The sequence below is a fragment of the Hyposmocoma kahamanoa genome, unplaced genomic scaffold, assembly GCF_003589595.1.
Source record: "Hyposmocoma kahamanoa isolate Upper Pololo Valley unplaced genomic scaffold, ASM358959v1 98972, whole genome shotgun sequence".
In the NCBI taxonomy this organism is placed as follows: Eukaryota; Metazoa; Arthropoda; class Insecta; order Lepidoptera; family Cosmopterigidae; genus Hyposmocoma; species Hyposmocoma kahamanoa.
In genome coordinates this window covers 643,255-660,978 of record NW_020655740.1, presented here as the reverse complement: position 1 = coordinate 660,978, position 17,724 = coordinate 643,255, and the positions used below count along the sequence as shown (strand labels likewise).

At 38.5% G+C, this 17,724-nt stretch overlaps 1 protein-coding gene across 6 annotated transcripts in view; it reads right to left on the bottom strand.

The window, feature by feature from the left end:
• Positions 1 to 313: 313 nt before the first annotated feature.
• Positions 314 to 17,724, bottom strand: part of LOC113238948 (synapse-associated protein of 47 kDa) — a 159,343-nt gene continuing 141,932 nt past the window's right edge. For 4 of the 6 annotated variants that reach the window (XM_026475798.1, XM_026475799.1, XM_026475800.1 and 1 more), the window contains 5 exons: positions 14,559 to 14,699; positions 14,259 to 14,398; positions 8,179 to 8,294; positions 6,615 to 6,728; positions 314 to 3,318 (listed from right to left, as the gene is read on the bottom strand). In XM_026475798.1, coding sequence (XP_026331583.1) covers positions 3,194 to 3,318; positions 6,615 to 6,728; positions 8,179 to 8,294; positions 14,259 to 14,398; positions 14,559 to 14,699 — 636 coding nt within the window. In that variant the 3' untranslated portion in view covers positions 314 to 3,193. Of the gene's footprint in view, positions 3,319 to 3,886; positions 6,009 to 6,614; positions 6,729 to 8,178; positions 8,295 to 14,258; positions 14,399 to 14,558; positions 14,700 to 17,724 lie in introns of those variants that run through there. The other 2 variants (XM_026475802.1, XM_026475803.1) reach the window with 2 other exon arrangements.

Below are 17,724 nucleotides of genomic sequence, written 5' to 3'. Positions count from 1 at the left end.
ACTAACAGTACTAGTATTGTGTTTGGCCTCATTATATTCGACAACTTACAGATAATGAATGTATTGACTTCTCGGAGTGCACTGTTTTGCGTCGGGGTTTTATAAATTTAATTTTTTAGTCGCTATCAGCATCTTTATAATTTATTTTCACAAAAATCGTTTATTTTGATTTTTTTTTTCAACTTTAGTAAATATGTATGGTTGTTTACAAAAATAATAGAAAATGAGCAAAAAAAAAAGTTGGCGCAATTGGAGGTATCGAAATGTACACATGCAGTGGATGGTTTTATAAATTTAAAACCATACAATATACAGGATTACTTATTAAATACTACATTCTATATTTTTTAGTTACTATCATAAACAACAACCATGTCTTTTAATAATTCATCAAATTTTACTTTCATAGAAAAATAAATGCATTTTAATAGCGGATAACGGATAAAACGGATAGCACAAAAAAAACTTACAAATGTATGTTTTGTAATAAGTCATGGAACAAAAGTTCTTGTTAATGATGTTAGCAACATTGTCTCGCGAGGTTGCTGGCATTTTAAAAATAACCCAGTTTAAATTGTGGTTTAAAACACGCCTTCAAAGGGGCCTCAGGGAAGTAGGCCTACGGCAAAGGTAAAACTCATATTACACTTATGTACCTAAGTTCATAAGAAAAAAAATTGGGCGCCCCAGAGCGTTTCCATATTTATTAATGTTTGTTACTTCAACTTCCGAATTCACTTTAGCGAATTTTATTAATAACTAAAATCATATGGACGATTTTTTGTAATCATAGCACTATGAACTTAATGTCAACTCGTTGCCTTGGATGAACAGAGCATCAACTCAAAAATGTGGACTTTTTACTTTAAAATGCAGTCCTATTTAAAAAATCGGAGTTCAACAGAACAAGGTCTTATAACAAGCGGACGTGAAATGGCGCGGGAGGCAGGTTAGTATCTCTGCACTATTTGCACGTTTTGGGCCCAAACATGGAGCAACACAGTCGCATACAGTATTACACACGAAGACGTCACAGTCAAGACGACGTCGTTCGTTGAACAGGTATTAAAACGAAAATACAGCATGTGTTCATTATAAGGTAAGTGTATTTTAAAAATATTTATTTCTAAAACGAAGAATTTTAAGGTTTTTTGCGATGTTTTTTTCATTGAATTGTTATGGTAATCTATAAGTACAGAGTAATTTTTTGAGATACTACTACGTTCCGCAAAGTTTTACCGAATTGAATATTATTCCTTCTTTCATTTAAAAGTAATACGTTTGAATAGTTTAATTAAAACTCTGAATCACACATATTCTATGTTCAAAACGATAATTGACCTCTGTGAACAAATTCAGGATTTTGTCAAAACGACTGAACTGAATAAGAAGTATTCGAAAATACTGTTAAATGTGTAGGCTTTAAATAAATTCTTTTTAATTCTTTTTTTTGCTCTTCTGAAAAATATGTGTTTTTGAGATAACACCCTGTTCGTCTGGACCAACGAATTGTGTAACGTACAAACTAGATACGAGCCAAAAAAAAAACTGGTCACTCGTCTTACGGAGAATTTTGCAGTTCCGGGAATTTCGGCGGCTACCGCATCGTATCTAATTTCTATGTTACACAATTGGCATAAGCTACATTATGTTATGTGCCGTGGAAATGTAATAGAGCCTCAGAGATAAGTTGGTTCTAGTGACCAACTGTTAAGCAAAATTCGACGATCGGCAACATCGACCGTTAATAATTGAATGTATGGATATGCCATCGCTGACATTCCACTGATACTTAACTGCCATTGCAACTAGATTTTAACAGAGTAGCAAATATGTCTATAATCGTAGCTGCAATGTAATCTCAATGGAATTACAATCAGTGGTTTAAAAAAATTGCAGAATTGGGCCGCAGGCAATGCAAGATTTTCCTAATCACATTTTGGTGGTGAAATTGGACTTGGGACTTGTCAATTCACGTCTCAATTTAAAGCTCTGAGCTTACCACCAGACGCACGACTCAGCCGTGATGGATATGCACATTTGAATGGATGATTTCGTCTCCAACGAACACGATTATGGTTGTTCGTTTAGGGATGCCAAAATCATTAAGTATTTATTGAATGTCAAGACGTTCGACCACCGTGATTTTAATTTTGTGAAATTACTCCACTGGTTTGTTATAATTATTACTAAACAAAGATCGAACACTCAGAAAAATTCCATTTCGATCCGGCTGGACTCGAACCAACGTGTTAGATGCCACGCTAAGCCACGGAAGGAAACAAACAGACGTCACGAATTTTTCTAAAACTAGTAGCAAGTTGGTAGCCACGCTATGGAACAAATATGTGGCTTATTTGAATGTAATCGAGAGTGTTTTATTATTTTTACTGAAGGTTGACATTTCTTTGTCACCGACAAGTAAACGTTTTGGGATGATACCCAATCTATAAATTACCCAATAATGGCGATGTCACCGGCGCAAATCTGGTGCAAACTTTATAAAACCTTGAATATCTCGGCAATCTTCGTGTTTCCTCGGCTATGATCGGATTTCCATTCGATGCCCTTTGCACTTGTTGCAGACCGGACTACTATTACTACTCTTTATTTAGGTTATATTTTTGTTAAATTGCTTGGTACATTTTTATAGGTACAAATTATTATAGGTGACAAATCTAATAATTACCCGATATAGAAATTTGCATTCGGGTCCATTCGGGAATCCCACAACTGCCGAGTGATATTAAAAAAAAACTTGTACAGTCATAGGAAACAAATACTTGCAAAACATTCGCGTTGTAAATATGTAATGCCATGATTTTAATTAGGTAATCATTCGCAAAAGCGCACTCCAATAATGCTAGCTGCATCGACGATGACGTCAATGAAATTGTCTGTTCTTAATGGAAGTTGCGGCGCCTCATCGTGGGCATATCCTACACTTCGCAGCACAGGATCTCAAAAGGGTGCATTAATGTCAACGATGTACAGAAAATCCAGTGCCATAGCCAAAGCTGACATTAAAATTGATATTGGAAATGCAGACTATTCCTGTACCTCACGAAATTGACTTGTTTTGTGTCAATAACATCAAGATAGTGGTTAAGCCTGAACTGTATTTTTTAATCGAAAAATTTCTTAGGCTTCAGGATACGCCCACGATTTGACGAACAGAATCAAATTTGCTGGTCTACTTGAGGTCCATTTCATCTCCCAGCAGGTCCTCGCACTCCTTCTCCCACTTTTCGTCAGCTGTTTTCTCTGCCACAACCTCGTACTCTTTCAGTTCGGCCTCCAGTTCCTTCTCCCATTGCTCTGAAACCGCCCGAATACGATTGGTGCATTAGTTATATACAAGACATGCAACTTTGTAAAACCGTAGAATAATTTGGTCAACACGCATAACTGCTAACTTTGACACACTACGTTAAATATATGTGTGTTAAATATATTTTGATCCAGCAGATTATACAAAACGTAAGTTATTTTTTTCTCGTAAGTGTAAGAAATTATTATTCAAAACCGCAGAATGAATTGCTCATTCCATGTACAATGTACTTATACATAATCCTTCGACATAGCGTGAAGTGAAGCGTGTTGACCAAAACAAAAATATTTTTGTCAAAGTTTGATTTTTAAAACAATGGAACTGTAAATTAGATCATCGGGTTACACTTGAATATTTGTAATAGGCATTGTGATTACCAAGAAAGTGTAATAGGTACTTAAAATATAAATATACTTTCGTAAAGGAAGAACCAAAAAAGATGCGGTCAAATGACAAGTCCAATGTTATTTTAGAATAATATAATTATTTCAATTCATAATAACTAACTATAAATGCCAATTTTCATTTAATAACTACACGTTGTATTTCACTAAACAATGTTCAATTAAGAAAAATGTTACGTCTATGAAAAATTGCCAACTAGATACATCTTGAAACTTTTAGGAACTAAATAACGAGAAACTATTGTCGTTACGACACTCTGAACCAAGTGAAAAGGTACACAACAGATTTGGACAATGAAGAAAATGTTACTGCGTTGAAGGTTAACCACAAAACGGACTCTAAGTCTTAATTATATTATTGTATGATTAAAAACACACGGTAGCCAGATTATTTAGGTCAAGGTGAGTTTAACTTCTATAGATTAAATACCTGAACGACACCAATAACAGACAAGTGCGTCGCTCACGGTCCTGGTCAAGCCGTCGACGCCAGAGACGCGACAGCGTGCTAGGCCAGTCGCCACTTTCGTCAACTTCCCAAGTAAGATAAGTTATATTACCAACTATAGTCTACATTTATAACACTGGAATACTTCCGCAAAGATAATATTGACGTCCTAGTCTAATTGTAAATAATGTCACAAAACAAAAGGAGAGTGTGTTGTCAGCGACAAGGTTCCAGACGGCAGTTATTGGGCATAATTGACTGTCACCCATAAGTGATATGTCGCAACTGGTGCGTTCCCGCGCTCGTCCCGGACCACGTTAGCAATACCGGGAAACTTTTCCATCTGACAACACAGTGTACGTACAAAATAGGTAAGTTTCAACATTGCTACGCGATAGGAGATGGAACAAAACGAAGGAGTCGTCACCAACTTTGAGAAATAGAAGCAGGTAGATAAAGAAAAACAACAAAAAACCGACCTACACTTGAAGCCGTTACGAGACTGAAAGCGGAAGTGAGATTCGCTTGGGGTAGCAATGTCAAAACCTGAACAATGAAAACACTTACAGTTTAATGAGCCGAATCGTATGAACGGTGTGACGTATGTGTGTCAACTTACAGATAAGCACTTAGACATATATGTAACAGTAGACATACATAAATAAGATAGATTCTATTAGGGAAGTATTTTGAATTTCGATATATAAATATGTGAATACAGTTTACTTTGCTGGTGGACTTTACTTCAACAGCCGACGTAACAGAGTGCTGCTTTGGTTAACCAAGCGGACTCGGAGAAGCAATAAAGGCGAGCACAGTGTATTGCGTACCTAGCTATTGAAGCACAGGCCGTACTGTCAGATACAACAATCGTTAAAACAAGAACAAGTTTAATAAGTAAATATATAATTGTACGTCATTTAAATATCTTTGGGGACAAAGAAGTTATATTGTCACAAAACATTTATTAATTGTAGGTATACGACACACGAGTTAACAACAAGGATGAAGATATGACTCCATAGTGATATAGGTTAATAATTTTATATAAAAAAACCAAAGGAACTGCAAACAGGCATAAATCTTACAAATACCAAAAGTAATACGAGTGAGAGGATTAACAGTGACACGGTAACGGAGCTTGACGCAATAATGCCATAACTACAAGTAAACAAAGCGTTACAAACAATAATGTTGACCGTAGAGAGGGAAATCACCAAATAACGAAGCTTTTAAATAAAGCGAAAATGCGTTTTTAAGTACGGCACCCGCGACGCGATGCGTCATGGCATTAGAACATCTCCTTACAACGCGTGATACATTCTTAATGCAACCCTCTTGTACGGACTAGGGCCTGACAATTTCGAGCGTACTGTCTCCAAACTCTGGAGAGATTGCAGAGTCTGATTTGCTGGTCCAGCGTTTCTTGCTGCAGCTGCCCAATCGATCCGTATTCCACCTCCCGATTAGCAATCGGCGTGGGTTCAACGCAACGGTACGTTTGAAATTGTGGGCCTATCGAAATTGTCAGTTCTTTCTATAAGCTATCCACGCACCGTTTTACCTACTTTCTAAAATCTTGCTGGTACACAGTTACAGATTCCTAAACGCTCTTTGTCGTTCTACATTTGCCAGAAATCATCATAATCTGCATGAAAGTAATACAATCGATTAATGTGCCATTAAAAAGTACGTGTTAAGCCGTCATTACTGTAATGATTAAAATGTTAAATACTACGTGGATAACATATGGAAACCAACAATATTATGGTGTAATATAATTGTGACTGCGGATGCCTGCCGGATGTCCGTGCTCTTGCTTAAGCTGCATTCCGGGGAAAAAACCGTAATTTTAGCAACAATTCATGAACACCGCTATTATCTATATAGATTTGCGTCCCTGCGAAAATCGTATTTGAAAAGAGAAACAAAATTTGGGAATCCTCTGTTTTGCCAAACTAATTAAATAAACAAAAATGAATCACTAGTAATTCGTGCGTGTTCCAATTATTACGTAGGAACGGAGTAAATGTAACAATGTGAGATAGCATGCAAGCCTTCATTACAATGTATTTTTTTTCCTCAAAGTTGGTAAGACTTGTCCAAATACACTTTTATATCTAATTCGTCGATGGTACGTGTGTGGCGGTTGTGTTACAAATCATGGGAACAAAGCAAACTAAATAATATGGCTATGTGTGCAATGAAACTAGGTAAATAATAGTAAAGGAAAATCGAATCCGGTAAGTACGGCGTCAACATTGACGGAGTCCCTTTTGTCCGCTAAACACTAAAAAGTTATCGGTATTCAAGTGAATATTTCAATTTGTATTAAGTACTTGAATACTTGCCGAGTAGAGTGGTTAGTAGGAAACCAAGCGTGTTCTAAACAGTGGTTAAACAGTATCAAACGTTTGTCCAGCGGTCTTACCATCGTCGTTCTCTCTATCGACTTTCAACGACTTTATTCGTTGTTTCGCGTCCTCGATGGACTCTTGCGACGACCGCTCTTTTGCGATCAGACTGTCACTTGAAGATTTATCGTCTGGTTGAATTGAAAGAAACAAAATCGAAATGAAATAAAGTAACATTAAACAAAATGAGGAAACAAAATGGGTCCGTGACAATAATGATGGATTCGTTTTTACATAATGTGGTAATTTCAATTCTGAACAGCGGCGGTAGTCAAGTCAAGTATATTTGGAAATGTTCAGTAGCTATACCTCTCGCTACGATGAAGGAATAGACAATAATGAACGCTGCTTGTCGAACAAAAGTTCACAACTCTTGGAAAATGTGTAAAGTCTCCAATTTGCATAGAGGCCTAAACCTTCTCCTTAAAGAAGACCCATGCCCATTATTGGAACATACTACAGGTTGATGATAGTGATAAACATAAATTGGGACTGAAAACACAAAAATGGTCTCTTTGAATGTGTAAGTAGTAGATAAGGTAACGTAAGAATATTTTGAGAATGGCGTCGTGAATATCGTTTCATATGCTTCTGACCCTGGCGAACAACGCCCCAAGAAAAGCCACGAAACAAGAAAAAAAACCTGTACAACGACTATAATCTATTTTGAAGACGGAGTATAATGACATTGCAGGGTTGCCAGTTTTCATAACATCTTATAATATAGTCCTGCAGTTATTGTCGGCAGTTTTATCGATACATTGCGAAAGACGGTAAAATATTGCCAAAAATGTCTGAATTGTGAAAGTTACAATGATAACTAGGTAATTGCGTTATTGCATAATTTATTCTTATTTTAAAAGTTGGTTTATTAGAACCGAAATCAATTTTTATTCATACACATTTTAATATGAAAAGGCGGATTTGATTACCTACATTGAATTGAAATTATGAAACTTTAAAATATGTCTCGTTTTTGTATTTTTGATAGACGTTGTTCTAAACGCAGTTGAACCTGTGCCCAACGGATGGACGAATAATGGGCCGATGATGGTTCTAACGAGACAAGTTCAGCTATTTATTGCATAAGCGTGACCAACATTCAGTAGATAGTCGATAGAATATTCATCGACTGCAATTACTAGCTGCTTGTAAACGGACAACATTTTTACACAATCAACTGTCATTTTATTCCATGTTCAAAAAAGACTGACTATAGATTTCAATCTACAAAATTTCACGTGATCATAAACGTTATCACATATCTTGCAGACACGACGCGTGCGCACATAGGCTTAAAATAAACTAAGCAAAGTTCGCTTTGTAAATGCGAAAGACGTGCGTAGGACGCCATTTTCGCTGAGTTAAAGTCATTTACGCGTAAATCTCAACATAGCCATCATGTGGCTCGTGTGAGCACTTGGCTTAACGTTGATAAATTAATGTGGTTGTTTTGGGCGTTGGTCGTTTTTCAGAAGTGCGAGAAGAGAAACACTCGCAACGTATGTCTCTGTGTATCTTTACGTATTAAGTTTTTTGAAGTGACAAAATATTTAAGTTCACGATGTAAGGTATACGTACCCTGAGAGTCGTCAGCGCTGGCTTGACGGCTAGCGGCTGCGGCGTCAGCCTCGTTGGCCTGGCAGATCAGAGACAGGCGGTAGAAGTAGTTCCGCCAAAAGTTTTCCTCCGTGATACTGGAACGCACAAATGAAATGGTTGACTTCTCTGAACTATTCCTTTTGTTGCAACCGCTAGCTTGTAGAGTTTAAGCCCATGAAAATATGTTAAGCACTTTTGAGAAAAGATTGGGAAGCTTCTCCGACCTCCTTCCGCATTCTACCCACACTGGACGTAGGCTTAATAACTGAGACGAATTAATTTTTTTTAATTAAAAATGGTTATGCTAATTGTTTTTATATGCTACAGCAATCTCATTCGCCACCAAAGATCTACGTATTATGTATGTATCTACGCATTAGCGTTCTTTAAAATCAGTTTCAAAAAGTGAAGGTGGGTGCCACCAACCATTTTCTAAATTTCTTGTAAATCTCCCTGAATGAGAAAGAGCTAGTTTATTGCCTCTTATCAACAAGTGATCCCCTTCAAAGGCCCACCTACCTATCTATCTATAGTAGCTATGATGAGTCGTGTATTGGGTACCAAATCAAGATGACCAAGTTTCGGGGTGTCCGAGTATTCGCTGTTATATATTCTGTATCTTGCTGTTTGGCATGGAGTGCCACCTTGATTGCATTATTCTCAAAACTGGAGTCCTTTGAGATGTGGTTGTACAGACGTATGCTTGGCATATCGTGGGTACAAAAGGTCGCCAATGTTGAGGTTCTTCGTCGAATGGGAACAAAGTTGGAAACTCTTTTTTTAATAATAATATCAAGGGACGGGTCGAACAAGTCATGCGGCTGATGGTTGACAAGTTCCAAGTGCCTGTAATTTCACCAGCACCCTTACGCTTCAAAACCGGAACACAGTAAACCTGACATTACTGTTTGACGGCAGAAATAGTTAGGTGGCAGTACTTCCTTGGACGAACTCTTTCACAAGGAGCTCTACAGCCACTATTATACAGAACTGTAAAAAAAAGGAAGCTGCAGTGTTTTGGCCACGTAATGAGGGGCAATGGATACAGGATTCTTCAACTAATAATGCGGAGGGAAATCAAAGGAAAGCGTAGTCTTGGCAGAAGGAAAACCTCGTTGGTGAAGAATCTGAAAAACTTCCCCCTTTCGTGCGGCAGCTTCAAAAATGACAATAGCCATGATGGTCGCCAACCTTCGTGGAGAAACGGCAAACTAAGAAGAAAAAATATATTCTTCATCCAATCGACCCTAACCCACACTGGCGTGTTGTAAGTTGGAAAGCTAGGGCGTTGCAAATGGACCACAAATTGTTACCGAGCATTAGTAGACAAAGGACCTATTCTCAAAATGACCTATGGTCGTAAAACGACGTAATCGTGGTAGGCCTCATTCTGAAAATGCCTTATTCGGGAAATACCCTATTCTACTTAAGACTTATTCGTACAAAGACTTATTCTTAAAAGGACTTATTCTTAAAAAGACTTATTCTAGAAATATCTCATTTTTCTAATTGTTTGTCAATTCACTAATTTACACATTGTTTTTATTTTACGAGTATAATATCAAGTGACCGGACGAACCAGTCGTGCGCCTGTTGGTAAGCTACACGCCTGCCCATAACAGTTGCAGAGCCACATAGAGCTTTAAATCGTAAAGATATGAGGGGCACTGCCACTGCGCCCGTCACCTGAGACATAAGTTGACAAGTCCCATGTGCCTGTAATTTCACCAGCACCCTTACCCTTCTAAGCCGGAACGCAGTAATGTGAGCATTATAGCTTTCACAAGGAGGATTAGTGGAGCTCTACTGCTGCTTTAAATTATTGATTGTATTAGGGAAATTCCGGTTTAGTAGACATAGGACCTATTCTCAAAACGGCTTATTCTAAAAAAATTTACTGTTCGCCGAGTTACCTATTATCGGAATAATAAAATAAGGCGTAGGTAAACTAAGAATTAAAAATCAAGCTTCCTAAATAAAATCGTTATATAATTGGTACATATACTAAATCATATTCGTATTCGTGTCAAATATATTTCGGTAAGGTCTAATGAAGGAAGAACGGCAAATTATTTACGGTATGATATAACCATTACCTTTAGAAATGAATCAGTAGTACCTAGTATAATATAGTATGTACAAAAAAATGTAATGCGGACGGAGTGCCAGACAACGGCTATTATAGAAATAAAGTTAAAGTTGTAATACTGCTATTTTACATTAAAAGTTTTATTTTACATTAAATTTTTTTAAGAATTGCTCCACTGTAATCTCGTTTTCCAGTAAACTTGACATTATTTGCCAACGTCGGGTCCGCGCTAAAAAGTGTCCGCACTTGTAAGGCGCTAAAATCGTATACAGAGCGCGACACTCCGCTTTAGTCTTCATTTGTTCTACGGACAGCGCGATACTGCGATGACATAACAATTTAAATTTCGAATAGGTTGACTTGGGACATTTTTTTCGTGGTTTTTGTATTAGACCCGTCGTCCATTTATTTGTAAGTCAATGTTATTTGCTTATATTTTTTGTCGAATACCACGTCTTTTTTTTCTATCTTTCCTTCCACTTTGAAAGAGACTTTTCTTAATAATTATATCAAAATGCTTAGACTCTCCTCTGATTTTGTGTATAAAATGAAATAAACTTGGGCGTTTTGGAATCTTAACGTTGAGCCGTCGGTGCCATCTTTCTAAAGCGTTGGTGGTCCAGTGACGTTGACGTTAACGTTAAATAATTTTGAAAACGTTTCATTTCTAAAGACAATGGTTCTATCATGCCGTAAATAAATTGCCAAATTTCTGGTATGTATCGTGGTGGTAGAAGCGGCATAACAGCGACCATGCGAATAACTTTTCTGTTTGCTCTAATTGTGGTCAGTCCCATTTCTATTGATTTTTTCTTGCTTGTTGGTAATGGAAAAAGTAACCACTAACTTTGGCTTGTGGAAAAACTTCGCTGTCTGCATAACTGCCACTTCGTAATCGCACTTAAAATGTCTAATATTCAGTCCCAGCTGATTTTTTAGTATGGTAAAGAGGCGCATGTATGTATCCTGGGTTTTATTAGGCAAAAGGTTATGGGGATGATGTTAGTTGTACTTTTACTAGAGTTTAAATCCACGTGGGCGTGGTACACATTTGAACGTGCCATCTCTATAATAGAAGGCTTTCTTAGTGTTCCGAATAATTTTTCTTGGCAATTTGGAGACAAATACTTAATATCTTCTCTGTGTCCCCATCGTCGGCAATTAGAAAATTTTCGGCCAATCCATCTGGTACATACACTACCTCTAAATGTTGAAATGCCAACCTTTCTGAGTTCAAAAACTTTTTTTTTAATCTGTTCATTTAAAAAAAAAACAGCGTTTTCTTCACTGTCATGTATAAATAGCATTGAAACCGCCTGTTGTCAAATAGCCAGATATAGTATATCTGTTATTCTTGGAATGCCAAAAAAAAAGTTGAACTATGATGACAATGTCAATATACTAGAACGTTTAATAAAAAAAAAGGATATAACGTTCTGTAGCAGAGTGGTTCATATAAATGTTGTTATTATAATTCAAGCCCTTTTTGCGTTCTTCGTCTGTCTTTTTTTGAAGATGGAGTAAAATGACAATTCATTGCGTAAAAGTGTTGCCCGCTTGTGTGCACCTAGTGATTGCAGTCTTTACATATTCTATCGACTATCGACTGAATGTCGTCTACACTTATGAATTAAATAGCCGAACTTGTTTCATTTGAATCATCATCGACCAATTATTCGTCCAACGGCAGGGGACGGTCATTTGAATTGTAAAAAATTCATACATACACACTCCAAGTTTAGCAGTATGTATATAAAAAATACACATAGGAGACATACTTTAAAGTTTTTCATTTGTATTTAATATACATAAACAAATCCGCAAGTCATTATTTATATGTATATGGCTAAGACTTGATTTGGATACCAATAGACCAATAGCCAAATTACGAATAAAGAATACAATGACGCCATTAGTAATCATTAGAACGTCGTCGTGACATTCACAATTCACACATTTTTGGCAAAATTTTACCTACTTTCACAATCTATCGATAAAATTGTCGACATCTACATAACTATTTAAAATTTCACGAAAGCGGGCAACCCTGAAAATGTGATTTTACTCCATCTTCAATAAAAGACCATAAATATGATGGTCACATATATAATTTAAACTGCTACGTTCTAAACGAATAGGTACCTAAATGTCATAAAATTCGCATGGGCAAAGCAAGAGTAGGTCAAACAAGTCAGAATTATAGGCGCGAAATATCTACACTTGGTTGCAATTTCTGTTTTTTTCTAGGTGTATAATATCAATCTTAACATTTAAGCTGCGATTACACTAGAGATGTGCGAGGTTGCCAGGCGGTGCGTGGATGTGTAGCGGCGCTGTGAAACGGTGTGATGGTTTCCACCAAAGCTGCGCGAGGTAAGCGTGCGAAGCTGTGAAACAGTGTGTAGCTGAACGATGCGAGAATGAGCAGCGGACTCTTCAGCTGTGCGCGTGTGGGGTGCAGTGTGGTGTGGCGATGCTCTCGCACACATCTCTCACTTTTTTGTATGTACAAATACTTAACACCGCTAGCCCTTTTCCACCAGGGCTGCGCTAAGGGAGGCTAAGAAAATGAAGTAATCTTATTGGATTTTTTCCTCGCACACCGTCTAGTACCTCGCAAATCTTTGGTGGATTGCAGTCGTAGGTCTTGTACTTTTATTGTGTGATAATTTTCTCCAAAAAACGTTAGACACATACACATGTCGCAGATATACCACGGCATTAACAGCTGGTCATTTTTATATGAATCATATTTACGCTTGGTAAATTACATTTATAAATAATTCTTGGGCGCTAAAATACAACTCTTTAAACGAAAATTTCGATTTTTTTTTAACTTTCGTTGGTGCGAGTGATATGGTAATTACAAATTACCTCGGCATCATGATATAATGAAGGAATTAAATCCAAATAACTAAAAAATGTATGTGTTCGTGTAGGTATATGTTTGTGTATTTGCGTCCCAAAACAAGCAACACGGTCTAATAAGATTTGTGTCTCATTTGTTTTGTATCAACTGTCGTATTCGTCGAATTGCGGATGATAAAATAAATCTCGACAGCTATCAGGGCGTCATAAACGTAAGAGGAATCATCGCAAGCAGCGGCAGTAACAATACAATGAGTTAGCAGAACATTCACTTACGCAAATGAGGATGCAAACGCGCTCTATCTCTAGCAGGAGGTTGTTAATTTAATTGCAGGCATTACCAGATGACACGTTAAGGTACCTTATCATAGATATTGTACTGAGAACTAGGTATTGTTCGTCGACAGGACGAAAGTGCTGTACTACGGTAAGATTCCACAAAAGCGAGACGGTCTCAAGGGGCCGCAGCTTCGCTGTTAACGACGATTGCCAACGAAACGGAACGGCTTTCAGCCGCGTTTTTAACATCTTTAAAAAATATTATTTCTGTATTACGTATTAATAAAAAATATCACGTTTTTAAGTCATTTTTATGAAAAAAATTATCAACTGGCCTGCTCATTGCTATTGCCGTCTATCGAATGAGTTTTCTGTTTCCATACAGAGCATTATTTATAGAGTATGCATATAGTAGGAGCGTGCATCTGTGTGAAATCTGGTAGTGTCCTGTATGTTTTTTTTGTGTGACTTAGGCCAATGTTGGTTCAAATCTTCAACCGATATAAAATTAGGGAAGGATAGCCGCCTAAAGGACAGCCGTTCACGCTGAAAGAACATTAAACGAAGCTAAATGCATGGTGGCATTATAGTGGCATTGCCAATGAATGTAGCGGATCAGGTCAATGTAACTGATGTCAATATAACAAACGTTAACACTAGAACTGTGATTTTTGAGTCTTTTAATGTGAAATTGCCTTGAACACCTTACCATGCGCCAAAATAATGACAACGATTATACCTCTAAATTTGATAAGATACCTCGGTTTAAATGTGCTACGCTTCAGACACGACCTTGAAGAAGTATTTAAAGATAATAACTTACACTTTCGGCACGAGTTCGAAGCGCATCTTCTCGAGGTTGGGATCTTCGGCCATGATGGCGACGGCCACCGGGTACATCTTGTCGTAGTCAAAGTCGAAATCGACGCCGGCGGGCGGTGCGCGCACGAAGTTCCGCCGATCCTGCAAACCATCGCATCCATATGCTTGTACACCTCTAATGATGTCTTCCAAACTTTGTTCTTCTAGAAGAACTATTATTTGGCAGATAGATGGCAGAATTGTCTAACGAACTTGATATGTTACCACAATTCCAACTAGTATGTAACAAAGTGATACTTACAACAGAGAGCGAAAGACACTCTTCCTTGAGAGCGGCTTCGTTGTGCGCCCCGACCCACGGGGCGACAGCGGCGGAGCCCCCGCGGCCCTCCTGGCCCTTGATGAACTCCGATTGCTCACGATTGAACTCGCCCAGGATGCTCTGTGGACAAACATTTGATTTTTTTTATTGTCGCCATTGCCATGCCCCTATCTGCCCACCCGAGATATAGGGAGTTCCGGGGGACTACGTGCTCCCCAGTAAAGAAGGTAAAGTCTCCCTGGTAAGACCAGGGTAGGGCCTCCGGGTCCAGTCTTCCGCCAATAATACGCCTTCACGAGCGTCTCTAGCGGACCCAGACTTGGATACGGACTCGCCGAGTTTTGTGGTTAGCAACAGGGATGAACAGGTTCATCTGCCCCGGTTGCATTTGGACCGAGCGTTCGTCCCGTGCTTAGCTAGCGCGTCTTAGTAGTGGTCTCAACGAGGGCCTAATGGCGAAGAGACGCGCGGTGCACATGAGTTGCCCTTTAAGTTGTTAACTATGCCCGGACATTTTCGCATGATACTGCTACCAACATCTCCGGTCCCTCCAGTCGCGTAGAAATTTGGAAACTGGTGAGGCGCTGTTCCTTCGGCGTCGGGCAGTGAGCGTGCCTTACAGCTCTGCCACCAATGAGGAGGTTTGATAGTCGACTTAGAGTTGACGGCTCAGTGGTAGATCTGCTATCTATAAAATCGGGAGGGAGCTGTACGTGCACCTGTTGCGGCTCAGCTAAGGCACTAGCCTTACAAAGAGAACCGGATGAAGTCCGTGAAATAGGCCTGGTCTGGGGTTAGGACCTTTTTTTTTTTTACGGGGGGAAATCTTTATGGATACCCCTGAGCCCAGGGAGACTCAGGGATTATGTGGGGACTCTGAGGGCCTACCCCACTAAAACCCCCCCGGGTTTCCCTCTCGCCGGTTGAGTCGGCGCCGTGGGATCAGTGAACATTCACCACGACGCCGCCCGGCCGCCCTAGCTTACGCCAGGGCTCCCGCGCCAACGGAGGGGCGAGTCGGTTGTCCTCCGACCCGCGCCCCAGACGAGTGAGGCCGTGCAATGCAGGCTCCGGAGTCTGGGGTTAGGACCTGACATCGATGGTCCCTGCAGCGCTCTTCTCGTATACCCTAAGTTTCGGTAGGGAGAGACGCTATAATCAAAACTAATGTAGAGAGATATGGGGGCTGTCGCTATTGCCAAGACAGATAAAGATACCGTCGTCGTGTCATACGTACTACCCCCTTATCATAAACAATGCATTTGCATTTAGGTAGCTTTCATGGCACCTAAAGTTTTTTTTTTTCTTTTAAAAATGTCAATTACGTTGTTTACAAGGCAGCGTGTATTTTTGCAACGTGGGTTAAATTTTGATTGCAGATTCCGTTTGATATTAAAAATTTCGAGGTTCCAAATTACCTATAGCGAAACAAAACCTTTATACTACAAAATTCTTTATTATAGCAATTTAACTGAATAAACGATAGAATGTTTACATATGTTTTATGCCATGATAATATTTTACAGACTATTGTTAACCTTCACAGTAAAAAGTACAGTAAGTAATTGCAGTACGATACGCGTCGTCTGGTTTATAATGATAATTGAAAAAGAAAATGATCGCGGCGACGAAGCAACAGGCAAGAAAATTGGGGACATTATTAGCGAGAGAATTGGTAGTTTTGGACGATGGCACGTCGTCTTCTTCTTACTTGTGGTACTTCCTGTAAAGTTCAGTTCGTACACAGCATTACTGGGAATAATATTTTTGGCACCGCACACAACATTCCGTTGCATAGACACAAACCTTACGGATGTTATTGAGAATTCAACATGCTACAGCGACTGTATACAGTACCAATACTACAGCCAATTCGAAAACACTATTATTTCGGAATGGGATTTAGTGTGCGATAGAGCGTGGCTTGCTAACCTGGTACAAACCTTGAACATGTGCGGTATTTTGGTCGGTGGTATAGTTTTCGGATACATATCAGATAGGTAAGTGAAGAAATCATAATTTAGAACCACAGAAATCTAAAAAACATGGATTAGAAGTCGCGTACCCAAGGTGACATTGTCGCTGCACTGGTGTCGCTTGCGACATCAATACGAGGAGCTATCATTCAGTATTGCTCGAAACTTCAGAAGTGAAACGGTGTGTAAAAATGGTGTTTTGCAGCGGAAACTTTTCCACAACAAGGGAATGACATTTCACCATTAATTTATGTTCAAGTAAAAACGCTGTTTTTATTAAAATAAAATGATTCACTATGAGAATCAGCTTCTTCGTGTTGTCGTCAATGTGAAGATGCCATTAAACTGTCAAATATGTATGGTGAGTTGTGAGCTAGTGATGCGAGTAACTGCAAACTTTTTATTTTGATAAATTATCGACATTAATGTTTTGTGCGTACAACAAATTATGTGAATTTATCTTATCTACCATTGTTATAATAACATAACATGTTATATGTTTTTAAACAATAAAAAAAAATGATCAAATTAAATAAATCTTTAAAAGATTTAAAATTTAATTATACATCATTTACGTTTCTTAAGAATTTTTAATAAAAGACGCAATGTCAAGTGTCGACCATAGACAACTATGTGGCGACACCCGTTTTTGAAGAAAGAAGCTTTGTTTACACTTCTGGTGTCTATTTATTTAGATTTCTGCATTTAGAACAATGTACCGGCTTAAAACAAACAACTACAGCCACGACTAATATTCTTTGTAGATTTGGTCGACGTCCTGCGAATCTGGCGGCTTGCATGTTGCAACTTCTCTCAAGCTTCGTCATAGCATTGTGTTCAGAGTTCTGGGCATTCGCAGTCCTGAGGTTCATTCTGGGCATCGCTACTGCTGGCAACATGATATGCTCTTTCGTCATGCTTCTTGAAGTCACTGGCCCTTCCCATATAGAATTAGCAACTAGTTTATTCCATATACCACTTGCTATTGGAGAAATAGCATTGCCTGTGTTGGGTTACTATTTGAGGAATTGGGATACATTCAGCACGGCTATCGCTATACCAAATATATTATATTTGTTGTACTTCTTTATTCTACCAGAATCCCCGAAATGGTTGATTTCGATTGGACGTCTTAATGATGCCAGTGTCGTTATGACAAAAATTGCAAA